The sequence below is a fragment of the Chrysemys picta genome, chromosome 21, assembly GCF_011386835.1.
Source record: "Chrysemys picta bellii isolate R12L10 chromosome 21, ASM1138683v2, whole genome shotgun sequence".
NCBI lineage: Eukaryota > Metazoa > Chordata > Testudines > Emydidae > Chrysemys > Chrysemys picta.
This window is the reverse complement of record NC_088811.1, coordinates 20433953-20451436: the sequence shown is the minus strand read 5'-3', so window position 1 is coordinate 20451436 and position 17484 is coordinate 20433953. Positions and strand designations below refer to the sequence as shown.

Here is a 17484-nt window from a genome sequence, read left to right as displayed (position 1 = left end):
GCCTTCTTATCTGCGCTAGTCTCTGGGATGGAGATGATAGGGATAACGTTGAAATAGTTGCAGCTGCGGGAGGAAAAAAAGGGAGAGTAGTATTTAAAAAGACACATTTTAGAGAACAGTGGGTAGACTTTCACGGTGAACCAAGCTGTTAACATTACATAGCACATGTGCTTTCGGTACAAGGTCGCATTTTGCCTCTTATGTTGAGGGCCTGCCGGTCTGGTGTGTGAGATCACATACGCAGGGCCGGGCAACAGAATTCGGCTTGCAGGCAGCCATGGTAAGCCACAGTCTTGCAGCTTCTTCAACCTTCAAAACATGTGGCAATGGTTTCAAACAGCAGTGGCCTCCTTTCCCATACCAAGCACCCATTGGGTTGGCCATTTAAAAGGAGGGGCTATACTGGCCGTGAATGCATCCCAAGTCTTCAGGGCAATTTAATCATTAAACATGCTTGCTTTTAAACCATGCATAATACTTACAAAGGTACACTCACCAGAGGTGCCTTCTCCGGCTTCATGGTCCGTGAGCCCGTGTTGGGAGGGTATTGGCTCTAGGGTGATAAACAGTTCCTGGCTGTTGGGGAGAATGTTTCTCCACTTGCGTGCTGTGCACTATCCTCATCCTCCTCCACCTCCTCATCTTCCTTGTCCCCAAAATCCTCATCCTTGTTGCATGAGACTCCCCCCTTGCAGGTGTCCATGGACAGAGGTGAGGTAGTGGTAGGGGCGCCCCCTAAAATTTCATGCACTAATCATAGAAGCGACATGTCTGGGGCTCTGACCCGGAGCGGCCGTTTGCCTCTTCGTTTTTTTGGTAGGCTTGCCTGAGTGTCTTAATTTTCATGTGGCACTGCTGCGGGTCCCTGTTGTAGCCTCTGTCCATCATGCCCTTGGAGATTTTTTTCAAATATTTTGGCATTTCGTCTTTTGGAACGGAGTTCTGATAGCACGGATTCGTCTCCCCAAACAGCGATCAGATCCAGTACCTCCCGTTCAGTACATGCTGGAGCTCTTTTGCGATTCTGGAACTGAATGGTCACCTGTGCTGATCAGCTCTCCGCGCTGGCCAAACAGGAAATGAAATTCAAAAGTTCCTGGGGCTTTTGCTGTGTACCTGGCTAGTGCATCTGAGTTGAGAGTGCTGTCCAGAGCGGTCACAATGGAGCACTCTGGGATAGTTCCTGGTGGCCAATACCGTCAAATTGCATCCACACTACCCCAAATTTGACCCAGCAGGGTCGATTTTAGCGCTAATCCCCTCGTCAGGGAGGAGTACAGAAATCAATTTTAATAGCCCTTTAAGTTGACAAAAATGGCTTCGTTGTGTGGACGGGTGCAGGGTTAAATTGATCTAACGCTGCTAAATTCAATCTAAACTCGTAGTGTAGACCAGGGCTAAGACAGTAGCTTAGCCAGATTGAAACGTAAGCCCAAAAGCCTTAGGCCTGGGCTACACTGGGGGGGGGGGGGAGTTCGAACTAAGATACACAACTTCAGCTACGCTATTCGTGTAGCTGAAGTCGAAGTATCTTAGTTCGACTTACCTGGCCGTCCTCACGGCGGTGAGTCGACTGCCGCGGCTCCCCCGTTGATTCCACTTACTCCTCCTGCCGAGGTGGAGTACGGGCGTCGATTAGCGGATCAATACATTGAACACAACCTGCCGATCCGACGGGTAGTATAGACATACCCTTAGCATAAGTCTTAGCATAAGCAGCTAACCAGGAGTAACCCTGGATCATAAGATATCATAAGATAGAATGTTGTAATAAACAAGTATGATTAAACTGATAGGTAACTGCTGGATGCCAGTTGATTCTAGTTTTGGATATTTTAAGATAGGAACATCACCAGCAGATGTTCAACCACAAGAATGCAATGGCAACCAATTGACATATATACTAATAAGCTTGAGGTAAATGGCATAATAACGTTTCAGAGGAGGGCACCCTCAACATTATTAGGGTGAGGAAGTTTAGATATGGAGAAAGGATGCCAGACATCTTTATGAATATTCATGGCTGCCATGTAACCCTATAATCTCAGCCTACCCTCTTGGGATCTTCTTGGCATGCCAGAGATAGGACCACTCGTCTCATTGATCATAGATATCCGCAAGAGATGGTGTACAAATGCCCTGCTGCAGGACGTCTTGACCATTCTGTATTATCTCTACCCATTTTGCTTTGGAGTGTTTGAATTTGCTAATTGTCTTAATAAAAACATTACAATCAAGAGGCCTTTCCTAAGTGTGAATGTCTTTCACATGAGCATCAGGGTCCTCATAGTAACTCTGGGTCTGATCTTGAAGCAGGACCCTTCCAAACACAGAATGCTAACTTGGGAATACTGATTAACATACAATCAATAGATCAGGAAACACCTGTCTTTCTCTAAAATTTCCAAAATTGGTTAGCTGGGAGCTGCTATCAGCCGTTATTAAGTGATTGCAGAAATCCTTGAGTTTTGGAATAGAATCCAAACAAGTGTATGGTATGTGAGTCTGGTAATCTCTATGGTATATTTTTGAATTGCTTCCCATAACGGGACATAAGGCCAAGGATCCTCATATCCCAAATCCCTCTCATCAAATAAGAGTAATCAAATTTGATATGATTAAATGCCTTTGGGAGTCATATGCTTCCATCACATTCGTTTTATTTGTTTTCTGCATTGCCATTAAGTGCACATTAATTACAACTTAACTTTTACTGGTTCAGAAATATTATGCCCACACAAATCTTTCCCAGGAGGAAATGTTTTAGATCAGGGGTGGCCAACCTGTGGCTCCGGAGCCACATGCGGCTCTTCAGAAGTTAATATGTGGTTCCTTGTATAGGCACTGACTCCGGGGCTGGAGCTACAGGCGCCAACTTTCCAATGTGCCGGGGGGTGCTCTCTGCTCAATCCCTGGCTCTGCCACAGGCCCTGCCCCCACTCCACCCCTTCCCGCCTCCTCTGAGCCTGCCGTGCCCTTGCTCCTCCCTCCTCCCCTCCAGAGCCTCCTGCATGCCACAAAACGACTGATCGGGAAGGGGAAGGCACTGATCGGTGGGGCTGCCGGTGGGTGGGAGGCACTGGGAGCGGGGATGGGGGAGCTGATGGGGGGGCTGCTGATGTATTACTGTGGCTCTTTGCCAATGGTCATTGGTAAATTCTGGCTCCTTCTCAGGCTCAGGTTGGCCATCCCTGTATTAGATGTTTGAGTAGGTTACATTTTGATGATTTATTCTGACAGGAAAAAGTACAGGTGGAAGACATACTTGAGAGGCTCAAGGAAGAAGGAATCGACCCTTCAGCTTCTGCAGATGAGCAACTTTGTTATGTTTGGCAATTATTCCTGTGTAATGAAGACAAGTTACGGTCTGCTAGTCAGGACTTAGAGAATCTTAGACAACAGCAAGCAGAAGAAATGAGAGAGGTAAGAACTACTTGACATTCGAGTAATCTTCATAAATATTTGTGCTTTCTATTAGGATTTCACTTTTAACCAGTTACTGATCCAGGAGAGGACCTTCCCTCTTATCCCATGACTGCTTACTTTGCTTAAGAGCTTTTGGTGAGGGACCTTGTCAAAGCTTTTCTAAAAGGCCACATACGCTATAGCCACTGGATCACCCTTGTCCACGTGTTTGTTGACACCCTCAAAGAATTCTAATAGAGTGGTGAGGCATGATTTCCCTTTACAAAAGCCATGCTGACTCTTCCCCCAACAAATCACGTTCAGCTATGTGTCTGATAATTCTGTTCTTTACTATTGTTTCAACCAATTTGGCTGGTACTGAAGTTAAGCTTACTTGCCTGTAATTTGCCAGGATCGCCTCTGGAGCCTTTTTTAAAAATTGCTGTTTACATTAGCTATCATCCAGTCTTCTGTTACAGAAGCTGATTTAAATGATAGGTTTCATACTATACTTACTAGTTCTGCAATTTCATATTTGAGTTCCTTCAGAACTCTTGGGTGAATACCATCAAGTCTTGGTGACTCATTACTATTTAATTTATCAGTTCGTTACAAAATCTCCTCTATCAACACCTCAGTCTGGGACAGTTTCTCAGATTTGTCACCCAGAAAGAATGTCTCAGGTGTGCGAATCTCCCTCACATCCTCTGCAGTAAAGACTGATGCAAAGAATTCATTTGGTTTCTCCATAATGGCCTTGTCTTCCTTGAGTGACCCATTAGCACAATTGTCCAGTGGCCCCACTGAGTGTTTGGCAGGCTTCCTACTTCTGATGTATTTAAATAATGTTTTGCTGTTAGTTCTTGTCTTTTGCTAGTTGCTTTTCAAATTCTTTTTTGGCCTGCCTAATTATACTTTTACACTTGACTTGCCAGAGTTTATGCTCCTTTCTATTTTCCTCAGTAGGATTTGACTTCCAATTGTTAAAGGATGCCTTTTTGTCTCTATGAGCATTGTTTGTTATCAGGATAAAATTAAAAATGGATTCATTTTAATTATCAGATCACTCAGTGCAAGTTAGCAACGGATTGCATATGAGTTACTCTAAATTAGGGATAATAGTGCTTTTTTACTGACTTAATGGATAATGCCAAATTGTATTTAGAAAGATTACAAAATCCAGCATAAGTTTATGCAGCAAGAGTTCAGTTAGTTGGTGGGCAGCTTTAGCTATCTTAGGGCTTGTCTACATTACCCGCTGGATCGACAGGCAATGATCGATCCAGCGGGGGTCGATTTATCGCATCTAGACTAGAAACGATAAATTGACTGCCAACCGCTCTCCCGTCGACTCCAGTACTCCACCAGGGCGAGAGGCACAGGCGGAGTCGACGGGAGAGCATCAGCCGTCAACTTACCGTGGTGAAGACACTGCAGTGAGTAGATCTAAGTACGTCAACTTCAACTCCACTATTCACGTAGCTGAAGTTGCGTAACTTAGATCGATCCCTCCCGCAGTGTAGACCAGGCCATACTCTCTGTGTCACCTCCAGTTAGGTGTCCAGAGTCACCTGACATTTGGTATACATAACTTTGTGCAATATTTCTGTGATGTCACCATCACTTTCCTGAATAGCCAAGAGATGAAGGAAAGCATTGCTGAAAACTAGGAAATACAGTGTTAAGGTACACTCCCGCATCATCATAACTTTGCCCTCTTTGAGCATTGCTCCATATCACACATGCTCACCTCTGCCTTTTCACTGTAAAGGAAAAGAGCTATCTGCACCTGCCTTGCACTCAAACACATAGCCTAGTCTCCCAACAGAATACCACACTTGTGAAATTAAATTACGGTACTGATTCACATAGGATACCATCTAAATCTATATTTTCCTTTACCCATCATTAAACCTATGGACTGCTCTCATATCCCACCCTACCGACAATTCCTGGGGGAAGGCACAGGAGGGGAGTGGGGGAGGTGTCTTGAGACAACCTACACAATTTTGCAATAAGATGATGCAGGCTACATTCTCAAGATACATATACCTCCCTTTCCTTTACTCGCACACATGGGCTGGGCCCAAAATCAGTCACAGCTCTGTGATGCTCCTAAAACGAATCCCCATCTCCTCAGCTCAAAAACACACTTCTACCAACCTGCCCCACCAACACCTCCACGATTCAGACCATTCACTACAACTATAGCTCTCACACTGAATGCAGTTGCAGTGCATGCAGTAACTCCCAGTGGCAATTGCCAGCTTGGGGGTAGGGGCAGAGTTAAGGGTACATGGGCATATACTTTAACTTTGTATTTCCTGGTTTTCTGAAGTTTGAGTTTTGTTGAACTAGATGTTCTGGAGCTGTCCCCGGGAAACCTTAACTCTGCATTCACAAAGGTGTTTTTTTTTTTAATTTAATTAACATAGGAGAAATTGAAAACAAAAAACGTTGTGTTAAGCTCACGGGTTTCAAAGTGAGGAAGTTGCTATGGAAAATGGCACTGGGGGTTTCCAAGCTTGTGACTCATTTAATTCCATATAAAAAGTCTGTGCAGGTGACAAGTACAAGATGGCTGTACTAGCTCCACAGATCACTCTGGGCATTGAAAATCAACGGTTCTTTCCATCTCGCACATAGCCGAATTAGAGAGGCAAGCTGGTCATGACTCCATAGTTAAGGCTGCAATCAATGTTCCATTATGAGGCTTATTTTTACTCCTATATGTGGGTGATCCCCATTCTGCTTTGAATGGGAATTGGCCATATGGACCTCTATTCTTGGCACAAATATGGCCTGGCCTGCATGCTCAGAATTTTCTAGAATGTACCATCCGTTGGGGCCACTCACTCCCCATCTCCTCCTCTTACGTAGGGTTTGGAGGGTGGCTCTAAACTCTCTTCAACTCCTTCTGGCTGCCAAAGCTGCAGTTTGTTTGGAGTATAGTTCAGTGTCAATGCTTCCCCCCCCGCCCCCATCAGTTCTGTCCTTTGGTTGCCTCTTTGGGTCCGGTTTTTCATAGTTAGCTAGCTAGTAACTCAGACTGTAGCTTAGACTTTAAACACTGTGTGTTTAAAACATGCACACAGGTACGCACAAAAAGGCGCATGCACACATGCATATGCACACACCAGGGTTTTTGGTGTCCATGCCATTGTGCGCCTCCCTGGGCTATTTCCCTTTCCCTAATGTTGGGCCTTTCAGTCAATTTTAGTGACCCCTCAGGAGAGAGAAATGAATAGAGCCTTTGTAGTCACAAAATCCTTAAACTTTTAAAGAACACAACAAAGTGCTACTCTGTGAGTGTTTCATTTCTTCCTGGCAGAAGTGCATTGGGGGTCATACAGTAACTTCTGAGGGTACTATGTGAGCTAGTGATGCTAATGACTTGTTTGTAAATGAAAGTCACACATCCAAAGTTTGAAATCTTGTTGCTCTCTTTGTTTCTAGGTGGAGAATTATGTGGGCCATGTCCGTAGCCTCACAGCAGAGCGAGACGCTTTCACCACTGAGTTTGAAAAAGAAAATGAACAACTCAAAATTGAGTTTACACAACTGCAACTCCAGCAGGGTAATCCCTCTCTCCTTTCTCTGAAAGTGCTTCAGTATTTGTGCTGTAACAAATGTCAGGGACTACAGGTTATTCAGGGAAGCTGGCTGAGTGCTGCCTTGTAGGAAACGAGTGATTTCTTCTTGTACTTTAGAGAACAAAATGTTATAGATAAGTCTGTGTAATATACAGTTATCTAGGTAGACAGAATGTATGTATAAATTATTGTATACCATTAAAATTAAATTTTAAATCAGTTTAGCAATACTGGTCTTTATTTCGTTGTCTCCATTCAGTGAATGGGGTTGCTGCCTCTTTCAGTGTGGCTGCAATTTTAATAATATTTCCAAGAGGCACTCAGTTTGCAGAACAGAGCAGAATCAGCTGCACCACTAGAAACAGCAGGAGAACAGACATTCAGAGTTGTTATAAAGTAATGTATTTATTCAGTTAACCAAAAGGGGTCCAATCCTGCTCCCACTGAAGCCAATGAGTTTTGTCATTGATTTCAGTCAGAATGGGATCAGGCTCAGAGTTTACTTTAAAATAACTTTGAAAGACCTGGTGTCTTTCTAATAGTGACTTATTCTCAGCCCTGATAGATGATGTTACAATTTCACAATGTCAGTTTATGTTAGCTTCTTAATTATGTTTAATATAATTATTGTGTTCATATTTCAGTTTCTGTGAGTAATGGTCCTGTTTCCTAAACCCCTGCGATCCCTTCCAACAGGGATAATTTTATGCTTTTTTAGTGACTGCTTTTCTTTGTAATTCTGCTGGATATTGTGTTTAAATACCTTTCATAGCCCGCTGCAGTTTTCCTTAACTTTTCTTTTTGTGACTGGTGTGTGTTGGACCAGTGAGTAAAAGGGGAGTGATGCATACACAGTAGTGCCGTTTCTGTGCAGCAGAGAGTGGAGAGGTGACAGGAGCCTGATTCTTTGCCCTGCTCTTGGCAATCTGAGGGTTTCAGGCAGTGCTTTTGGTGCAGTTGGCTTGGATAGATAAAGACATTCTGACTACTAATGGAGTGAGATTTTTCAGGACAGGAGCAGACTTGTAGCTTTACGGTATGTGTATCAGATAAGGCACCTGGAGGATTTCTGCTGCCTGTCCAAACTGAAGGGAAAACCACATCTGGCCTAGTGGACTCAGGATGTAGCCAGACACCAGTCTGAGGGGATCTGATACCAGCAGACCACTTGCTAAACACATATCTGTTTCAGATGTAAAGCCTCATCCCACTCCTATTGTTGTCATGTGGATGGGGAATCATGAAGAGGAGATTCCAGTAGAAATCTCAAGAACCTTACCCAGGCTGATGGTGATTGGATGAGACTGGAAGCATTTCTGGGACTTACTGGATTCAGCTATTGCTCTACAGTCAGGACCCAGACAAGAAGGAGAGAGCCCACCCGAGGGATTTATGCTTGCACTCCTCCTGGTGGACTCAGATCTTTGTAAAGTTTGGTTCTGTCCTTGGAAGTCCAGAAGCTGGAAATGGAAGGCAGGGTGAAGCCAGGGTGAATTTGAATCACACTAGGGAAGGGAAAATGAAATGGCCACCTCAGATGAGAACCGGGGAAGTACTTCCACTGATCACAGCAGTGAGAATGTGGCTGCCACAGGGGTACAAGAGGGACCACTAGATCAAACACCACATATCTCCTGGGAAGAGTTGCCCACAGAGAGCCTTATTGGGTGGGGATTAACGTTGTGTCCCACATGTTAAGAGGTATGGCAGCTACTGAAGGTAAAACCACCTGTACTACAGACCAACTGGTGGAGTGATTTCACCGTACCCTGAAATTAATGCTCCAGAAATTTGTGGAAACAGATGCAAAAGATGGTGATAGGTTATTGCCATATCTTTGCAATCTGTGAGATATCCCACACGTCCACAGGACTTTCTCCTTGTTTTTGTATGGGCAGTGACCACAAGGAGAGCTGGATCTCATAGTTAAGGATGGAAGGGTCCCCCCCTCTTGTAGAACCATTGTAATACAATGCATCCTTTGCATGATGGAACAACTGGTCACGCTGGGGCACTTGGCATTAGAGACTCTATCTAGAACTTGTCACAGTTATGGGGCAAACTGCTCCTCTGACCCCTCCAGGTGTCTGAATCCATCCCCTCTAGATCTTGGGGTAATTCTACCCCATTTTCCCACTTGGTGGGTTGCGCAGTCTCTCATGTATCAACCATGATCGCCACCGTAGGTCTGGCTTAGGCTCAGACCCTGCAGTTCTGTTCCCACCGGGGCTATGATGTTGCTTTAAAGCAGGCTGCTTGGTTACAGGATACCAAAGTAACATTTATACAGAAAAAATGTTCTCTCTGAAATGCTCATCCTAAAAAGATGACACCAGCCTTGGATCTGGTTACCAGCAGATTTCCCCCCATCACCGGATCTCCAGAGAGGGACTGTTTTTGCCACCCCTTTTGGTCTACTTCAGTTCACCTTGGCGTCTCTTGTGTTGCACAAAGCACTTACTACATTCCCGTGATTCACGGATTATGTGTTGGAGCAGCTGGGCTCACAGCCTACCTAAAAAGTGCAGATTCAGGAACGAAGAATAAAATACCTAAGCTGCTAGGTTGGGAATGGATGCATTCAGCCCTCGAAGGATTCAATAGAGGCCCTGAAGAATTGGTTAGTTTCTACCACAAAGAAACAACTGTGGGCACTTCTGGCGGTTAGCAGGATATTACAGACTATTTGTAGCCCAGTTTGTTGTCCTAGCCACTCCATTAACTGAACTGATGAAGCAGTTGTTTCCAAAACTGGTGAATGGGACTGATCAGCATGAAAGAGGCCTCAGTCATTTGAAAGACATTTTATGCTCCCAGCCTATAATATTACACTCCCCAATTCTGATCACTCATTTGTGTGACAACTAGGTTTGGGGACTGTTCTCTCACAAGAGTTTGAAGGGGAGCATTCTGTCCTATAACTAAGTCACAAGCTTTTTGCCTGGAAAAACTCTGTGTTCCACCACCAAGGAATGGCTAGTAGTTTAATGGGCAGTGGGTACGCTATATTACTACCTCATGGGTAGTCACTTTAGTCACTGGTCACGTGCCTTTATGATGGTTCGAAACTATGAAAGACAAACAGTGGAATCACCTGCTGGTACCTGGCCCTATAGCCCTTTGTCCTTCTGGCCTGGTACTAACCTGGGAAACCAATGCAATTTTTCCCCCCCTGGGTAAAGTCTGGAGAGCAGGACCATGGGCTTGCTCTGAGGAGAGTGTAAAAGGATGGTGGTGTGTAATGGTTATGGTATACTGGCCCTTTAAAGTCAGAAGGGGAAGTTCTAGACAGGGCAGGCAGACTATCCCATTCCAGGAGTTCTGGTGCAGACAAACCCAGGGAAGGATAGCGACAGATGCTGAGAGAGAGGGTGTGGTCTTGGGATGATGGTATCTGGGAAAACCCCAGGCTACTATTTTGTTTAGGACCTGGGGCCAGGAGCCTTGTAGTATGTGGGAGGGAGGGGGCAGAGCTCCCTTCTCTCAGCCAATCAGGATGAGTTCTGGGAAGGAGGGAGAAAGAGACTGGTAGGAAGAGGATCTGCTAACCTCTCCCAGGCTTGGGAGAGCCCGGGGGGAGGGAGGGAAGGAGGATTGATCTAAGTTATGCAACTTCAGCTACGTGAATAACATAGCTGAAGTTGACGTACTTAGATCTACTTACCGTGGTGTCTTCACTGCGGTGTGTCGACGGGAGATGCTCTCCTGTCAATTCCCCTTGTGCTTCTCGTTGAGGTGGAGTACCAGAGATCGGCGGTTGATTTATCGTCTCTATACTAGACATGATAAATCGACCCCCGCTGGATCAATCGCTGCCCATTGATCCGGTCGGTAGTGTAGACAAGCCCTAAGACTGAGCTGCTTTGACTTTGCTTCCAAGCTGTGGAGGAGCACTGGGAAAATGGCACCCCTCAGGGACTCCATTTTGTTGTGATGAGTTACCCCCCGCCCCTCCAAGGTTTGTTTGTTTGAGAGGCCTTTGCAGCCAGTTTGGGCAGAGCTGGGAGGAGGTAATTTACAGGCCATCTGGGAGAGGCTGGCTAAGGGTCACAGTGTGCAACAAGAAATGAGTTTTTATAAAACCAATAGGAAAGTTTCCATAATTTAAAAAAATGCCAGTGAAAACGGTTGTTATTAAACAAGTAAATATTCCCCTGCAGGATTTGAAACCCAAACATTGCAGTACTAAGGACCTGATATACAGGAGGTCAGACTTGATCAGTGGTTTTCAACCTTTTTTCATTTGTGGACCCTTAAAAAATTTTGAATGGCGGTGCGGACCCCTTTGGAAATTCATCCTGTGGTCCACAGACCCCAACCATAGAAGTCTTAGACTGAAAACGGACTGAGCAGAATTCAGCTATAAATGCTGCATGTACTCAGTACTGCAATTCGATGCAGCGTGAGAAAGGGCGCTAAACTGTGGGTTCTATGGGAATGACAACACTTCCAAGGTTTTGACCCGTGCGTGGAGATATTCACAGACTTTCATTGATCAGAAAAACGGAATGCCTTTTCTGGCATCTGAAACTTTATTTTCATAGGTTTCAGAGTGGTAGCCATGTTAGTCTGTATGAGCAAAAAGAACGAGGAATACTTGTGGCACCTTAGAGACTAACAAAATTTGAGCATAAACTTTCGTGGGCTAAAACCCACTTCAAGAAACTCCCTGAAAAAGCACAAGAACAAATCCGCACAGACACACCCCTAATACCCGGGTCAGGGGTATTCTATCTGCTACCCAAGATCCATAAACCTGGAAATCCTGGACGCCCCATCATCTCAGGCATTGGCACCCTGACAACAGGATTGTCTGGCTATGTGGACTCTCTCCTCAGGCCCTACGCTACCAGTACTCCTAGCTATATTTTTCCCCCTACTGTTACTCACACCTTCTTGTCAACGGTTGGAAATGGGCCATCCTGATTATCACTACAAAAGGTTTTTTTTCCTTCTGCTGATAATAGCTCACCTAATAGCTCACCTTAATTAATTACCCTTGTTACAGTTGGTATGGCAACACCCATTTTTTCCTGTGTTCTGTGTATATATATTTTTCTACTGGGTCTTCCACTGCATGCATCTGACGAAGTGGGTTTTATCCCACGAAAGCTTATGCTCAAATAAATGTTAGTCTCTAAGCTGCCACAAGTACTCCTGTTCTTTTATTTTTATAGTCACTTTTTGCAGACCCCTTAGACATAGTTTGTGAACCCAGGGGTCCACGGACCACAGGTCGAAAACCACTGGACTACATGATCTAATGGTCCCTTCTGGCCTTAAACTTTGTGATTGCCATAATCCAATCTGAGCAAATTGTAAAAAGTGAATAAACAGCATAAATAGTAAGGAAATTGGACTTCTAGAATTCTCTCACTTTTTACTATTCTAAAGCTTTATTAGTGATATTCTCTAAATTAAAAAAATACATAAAATTGACTCACCCTGCCCTCATTGAGTATCACCAGCAACAAGGGTTGGAAGTATTTCTGCATTAGCGGGCAGAGAGAGTGAGAGAGAGAGAGCGCTAAGGGTGTGTTCTGCGTTTACATTTGGAATTTGTAACTTTTGAGCACTTGTTTTCTGAACCTTGTACTAAATTAACAGTAGATTTATTTGCTTGGAATTTACCTTGTCTATATATTTGTTTCTGTGCCTTTTGATAGTCACTGTAAGTTGTTTAGTACTTGAAAATCAAGGGCCAAGACTTTCAAAATTGATTAGTGATTTTGAAGGCCCAAAACCTTGATTTTGACACCTTGAAGGGCCTGATTTTCAAAGAGTGGGTGCTCAGCCCTCTCTGAAAATTGGGCCTTTTTAAGGTTTCTCTGGGCACCCAAAATGTCTCTTTTAAAAAGATCTTGGCCACCAAGTGTTTTAAATGACTAGTGACCTATGGCCGTGGGATTGCACCTCTATCTTCCTGAGAATCTGATCACTGAGTTGCCATTCCCTTCCCTGTCTTTTCTCCACTAGGTGGCAGGCAAACAACATAAATCTCGTAGATGATAACACATCTTTCTCTCTTCTCATTGTGACTTTGCTTCCATCATCTGAACGGATGGCTTTCTTGCTTTTTAAGATTTCCAAGGGTGTGAGTATTAGACTGTGAGTAGGAAGCCGTTTGTGTAATCGACGGAGTGAGCCAAGCTTCTATCAGTGGGTTAATTTGGGGGTGGGCGGGTTTGCTGGTTTATGTGCAGAATTCCCAAGGGATCTGTGTGGGTCCCAGTTAAACTTCAGTTTCACATAGTTCCTATATTTTTTTGTGTGGGGGGGGGGGGGGGGAGGTGAGGAGTGTTATCAGCGACTTGGGCTGGGATGTCACTGTTATGCAAATAATTCTTATGTATGGAAACTATTATGCAGTCTTAGCTAAAGCAGTTGCTGCAGCTCCTGGGATATTTATTGATAACACGCACTCACTGTCTAAGCCTTCATTTACATCAGTAAAACATAATTAAATCAATGTTGTCCACATACTGCCAGTAATCTAGACCAGTCCACAAAACAACGCCAGCTTGTTACAACCACCGTTCCCACCCCGCCCCTATAAACACTTCTCTACCACCTAGTTTCCTCCAGCAACAGCCGGAGCAAATGGATGATCCTGACTCCATTCTCTGGAGCCCCAACGAGAGCTCCAAGCTCCAGCACCCTCCACACAGAATGCCTGGCTCCCACAAACTCTAACCAGACCACAGATAGGTCAAGGATATTAAAACCTTCCAGACAGTAGTAGAGCTACTTCTGCACAACTTTCTCTCTCTCTCCTTCACCAAAATGGAAGGCCTGAGACGGGGCAGTGGTTAGTGAGAATGAGACCGTTCCACTGGTCTACTCTGGATAGATGTTCCAACTAAGGCCATGTCTGTACGTACAGCGGTGCAGCAGTGCAGCTACTGCTACAGCTGCGCCGCTGCAGCATGTCTGGTGAAGACGCTCTGTGCCGACAGGAGAAAGCTCCCCCGTCAGCATAGAAAAACCACCTCCGCGAGCAGCATAAGTTACGTTGGCAGGAGAAGCTGTCCTGTCGACATAGCACTGTGCACTCAAACACTAATGTCGCTCCGGGGTTGGAATATTCACATCTGAGTGACATATAAGTTTTGCCAACATAGGCTGTAATGTAGACATCACCTAAGACGACAGCTTGGCCTTCACCTTAGCCATGGCATATACTGCAAAAAGGCTTTGCCACAACCAGCTAGACTAAGCAATGCTCCTCCTGATGGGTGCAGGTCTGTCTGTTTGTCAGCTGTCCCCAAACATGCTGTGAACATGGGGCCTGTGATGGCCAATGATAACATGATGACCACAATGGCCTGGTACATCAGCTGCAGTATTTTCCTGCAGAGAATTCTGAAACCAGAGTACTCCGAGACAGTCTGAAAGCAAAGCCAGGCAATCAGTTCTGCTTTGAGAGGAATTGGGTAAGACTAGATCTGTGCACAAAGGGGACGGTGTGCTGACCATGACAAGGTCCAATCCCAGTCCATAAATATGATCCAGAATACACCCTCCTCTGTATACTGGGCCAATAATCACCTGGAATGCACCACTAAGTAGATAAGTCTTGAGATCCTGAGTCAACTTGCAAGAATCAGAATAAGACGTTCCCATCACCCAGGACGATGGTCCCACTTCATTGGTGGCCACAAAACAGCCATAAAGATCCTGCCCACCCTGCCCTGGGCATATCCCTAGCATAGGGGTCCTCTTTGGCAGAGACAGAGCTAGCCACAGTGTCTCTGCACCCCAACCCTGCAGAAGCCCCTGGTACCAGGGGGTATTCTAGGGATGTATTGTGTCATTCCTGTATTCTTACATTCTGGTTATTCTCTGGCTGTCACAATGCCCAGAGCGGACATGGCAATCAGGGTGCAAGTTAAGGGAACACTGAGGGCATATACGTTTGTTACAAACACTTGGGTCTTTGCTCACTGTATCACTGACCCTGTTGCTGCTGTGAGCGTTAAGGTTTTACAGTATAATGCAACGTGTAAGGGAAAGTAGAGTGTCAGTGACAGTATCCTACAAGATGGGCCGGTGGCATGGACTGTTTGATAGTTATGCCCTAACTTTGGATTTCTTTGGTTATTAAGGTTTTGGGTGAGTAGAATATTGTACAAAGCAAGCATGATGGTCCTCTAACAACGTATTTACCAGGTGATGTCACTTACTGGTGAAAACGTAGAGACTGCGTTATAGGAGAAACTTGGACTCCTGTGTGAAGAAGAGAGATGTATAGAGAAGAAAACAGGTCTTGTAAGAAAATCCCAATAAACGAGAAATGGCTGGACCAGAGACTGAGGCAGGTACAAAAATCAGTCAAAAGTTCTAGAGTGATCGAGTAAAACACAGTGATTTAGTTAGTGGTCTATTAAACTGCCCTTATAACCACAGGAATAAAGCTGTGGTATAGCTTATGTTATCCTCAGGATCCAGCTACCGCTGACTTTATGCTCAATTATTGGTCCTAGGGGGCACCTCATTTAGTGCCTCTCTCTGCAGTGAACAGTTTCCTGTCCTTGAGGCAGGTTGCAATCCATTTCAACAGCTCTCTTCTACTAGGCTCAGTGTTTTTGTAGGGTAGATCGATTGCTTGTGTGCTGAGGTACCAACAGCTTTTATGAGAGACAACTATAGCATCGGGTCTCCACTGCTCTCATTAGGAGCACATTGCAGTTTGTCTGAAAAGTGACACAGGAGACGATATAGCGGGCTCTAGCCTAAGAGCCTGCCGACGCATACCCAGTTCAACAATTTAACCAGGCCAGTTGTGTAGCCCCCTCCTAGTCTGGGCTCAGTTCTACTGGAACCTAAATGCTTGTACCGGCATAGCTTATTGCCATTTGGGGGGGAAATAGATTACACTTGTCGATGACACCCTTGTACCAGTACAATTCGTCCATACTAGGGCTTATACCTGTATAACTATATCAGTAAAAACTCCCGCTCCTAACCAAAATAGCTGGGTGTCTTGGTGGGTTATTTTGTTACAAGTCAGATTTCCTGGTTTCCCCAGGGGTAAATTGATTCCAAATTCCTGCTTTGCTCTATCTTGCTAATATTTAACTTGTCGTTCCTTCTATAACAGTTGATGGGCTCAGAGAGGCCTCCCCTCAAGAGCAGAAGTTTCCTGTGCCCCTCAAGTTTTTTGTCAAGGTTCGCCTTGCCAGCTTCTAGAAAGCCTGCCTGTAATAGGTCCTAGCCGGGGCTCGACCCTTCCGGGCAGGAGGGGGAGCCACACCGACTCACTACTGTGGGAACAAGCAGTTAGTTAGTTCCGAAACTCCGGCTCTTTGGTGCAGGGCCGGAGCAACCACAGTTAAAGCTCAGGCCCTTGACTGCAGGGGGCTGAGCGAGCGAACAGTTCAGGAGCCCAGGCCCTGGATCAGGGCGGGGCAAACACAGTGAGCTCAGGCCCTTGTTTGCAGGGGCTGAGCGAGCAAGCAGTTCAGGAGCCCGGGCCCTGGATCAGGGCGGGGCAAACACAGTGAGCTCAGGCCCTTGTTTGCAGGGGCTGAGCGAGCAGACAGTTCAGAGCTCAGGCCCTGGATCAGGGCGGGGCAAACACAGTGAGCTCAGGCCCTTGTTTGCAGGGGCTGAGCGAGCAGACAGTTCAGAGCTCAGGCCCTGGATCAGGGCGGGGCAAACACAGTGAGCTCAGGCCCTTGTTTGCAGGGGCTGAGCGGATAGACAGTTCAGGCAAGGCACGCCTAGGCTTCTGTAGCCGAGCGTTGGGTGAGGGGGAAGCCTGCCACCCGTGCGGAGGGTGGCAGGGGGGAACGCAGGCCCACCCACTCCACTGCGTTCCAGCCCGGGGCCCTAACAGCGGTTGCTGCCGCTGCTGGTCAGTGGGGTATCCAGACCGCAACACACTGACATAGGCTCACACTCGGTTACAGCCGGACCGGGGTCGGCTACCCCCGGGCTGCTTCCATGATCCCCCTCAAAGCCTACCTCGTTCATCGCGCCGGGATTGGGCCAGTCCATCTGCATGGGCTCCTCGCTGCCCGGGCTCGGCGGCAAGTCCGGTAGCTCTGCCGGGAAGTCCGGCCAACGGTCCTCAGGCGGCTCCTCTGGGTAGCAGCAGGGGCGAAGGGGTTCGGGTCCGGTCTCACCCTCAGGGTTGGTGGGGTGGGGTTCCCAGGGATTCTCCCAGTGACGGGAGCAGGCGGGCTCCGGTGGCTCCTCCTCGTAGCATGCCCGGGGTAGCTCGGGCCAGCTAGGGTCCAGGCCTCGGTCTTCGGCGGTCTCCTGGCCGGGAGCTCCCGGCCGCACGTCTGCTCCCTGTGGCGGCCGGCCTTTATACTTCCTGTCCCGCCCCTTGACTTCCGGGGGGCGGGGACAGGCGGTGGTGGTCCCACCCACTCTGGGGTCTGCACGTGGGCTCCCTCTTCTGGGCAGGAGGGGAGCCACACCGACTCACTACACTGCCCCAACCACCTGCCTAGGCAGATCATTCCTTTGCCTACATGCC

At 46.4% G+C, this 17484-nt stretch overlaps 1 protein-coding gene across 1 annotated transcript in view; it reads left to right on the top strand.

The window, feature by feature from the left end:
* CCDC30 (coiled-coil domain containing 30) overlaps positions 1 to 17484 on the top strand; it is a 127634-nt gene that overhangs the window by 4055 nt on the left and 106095 nt on the right. Inside the window, exons 2-3 of the mRNA XM_065575188.1 lie at positions 3241 to 3423; positions 6862 to 6982. Of these exons, the coding sequence (XP_065431260.1) occupies positions 3241 to 3423; positions 6862 to 6982 (304 nt within the window). The remainder of the gene's footprint in view (positions 1 to 3240; positions 3424 to 6861; positions 6983 to 17484) is intronic.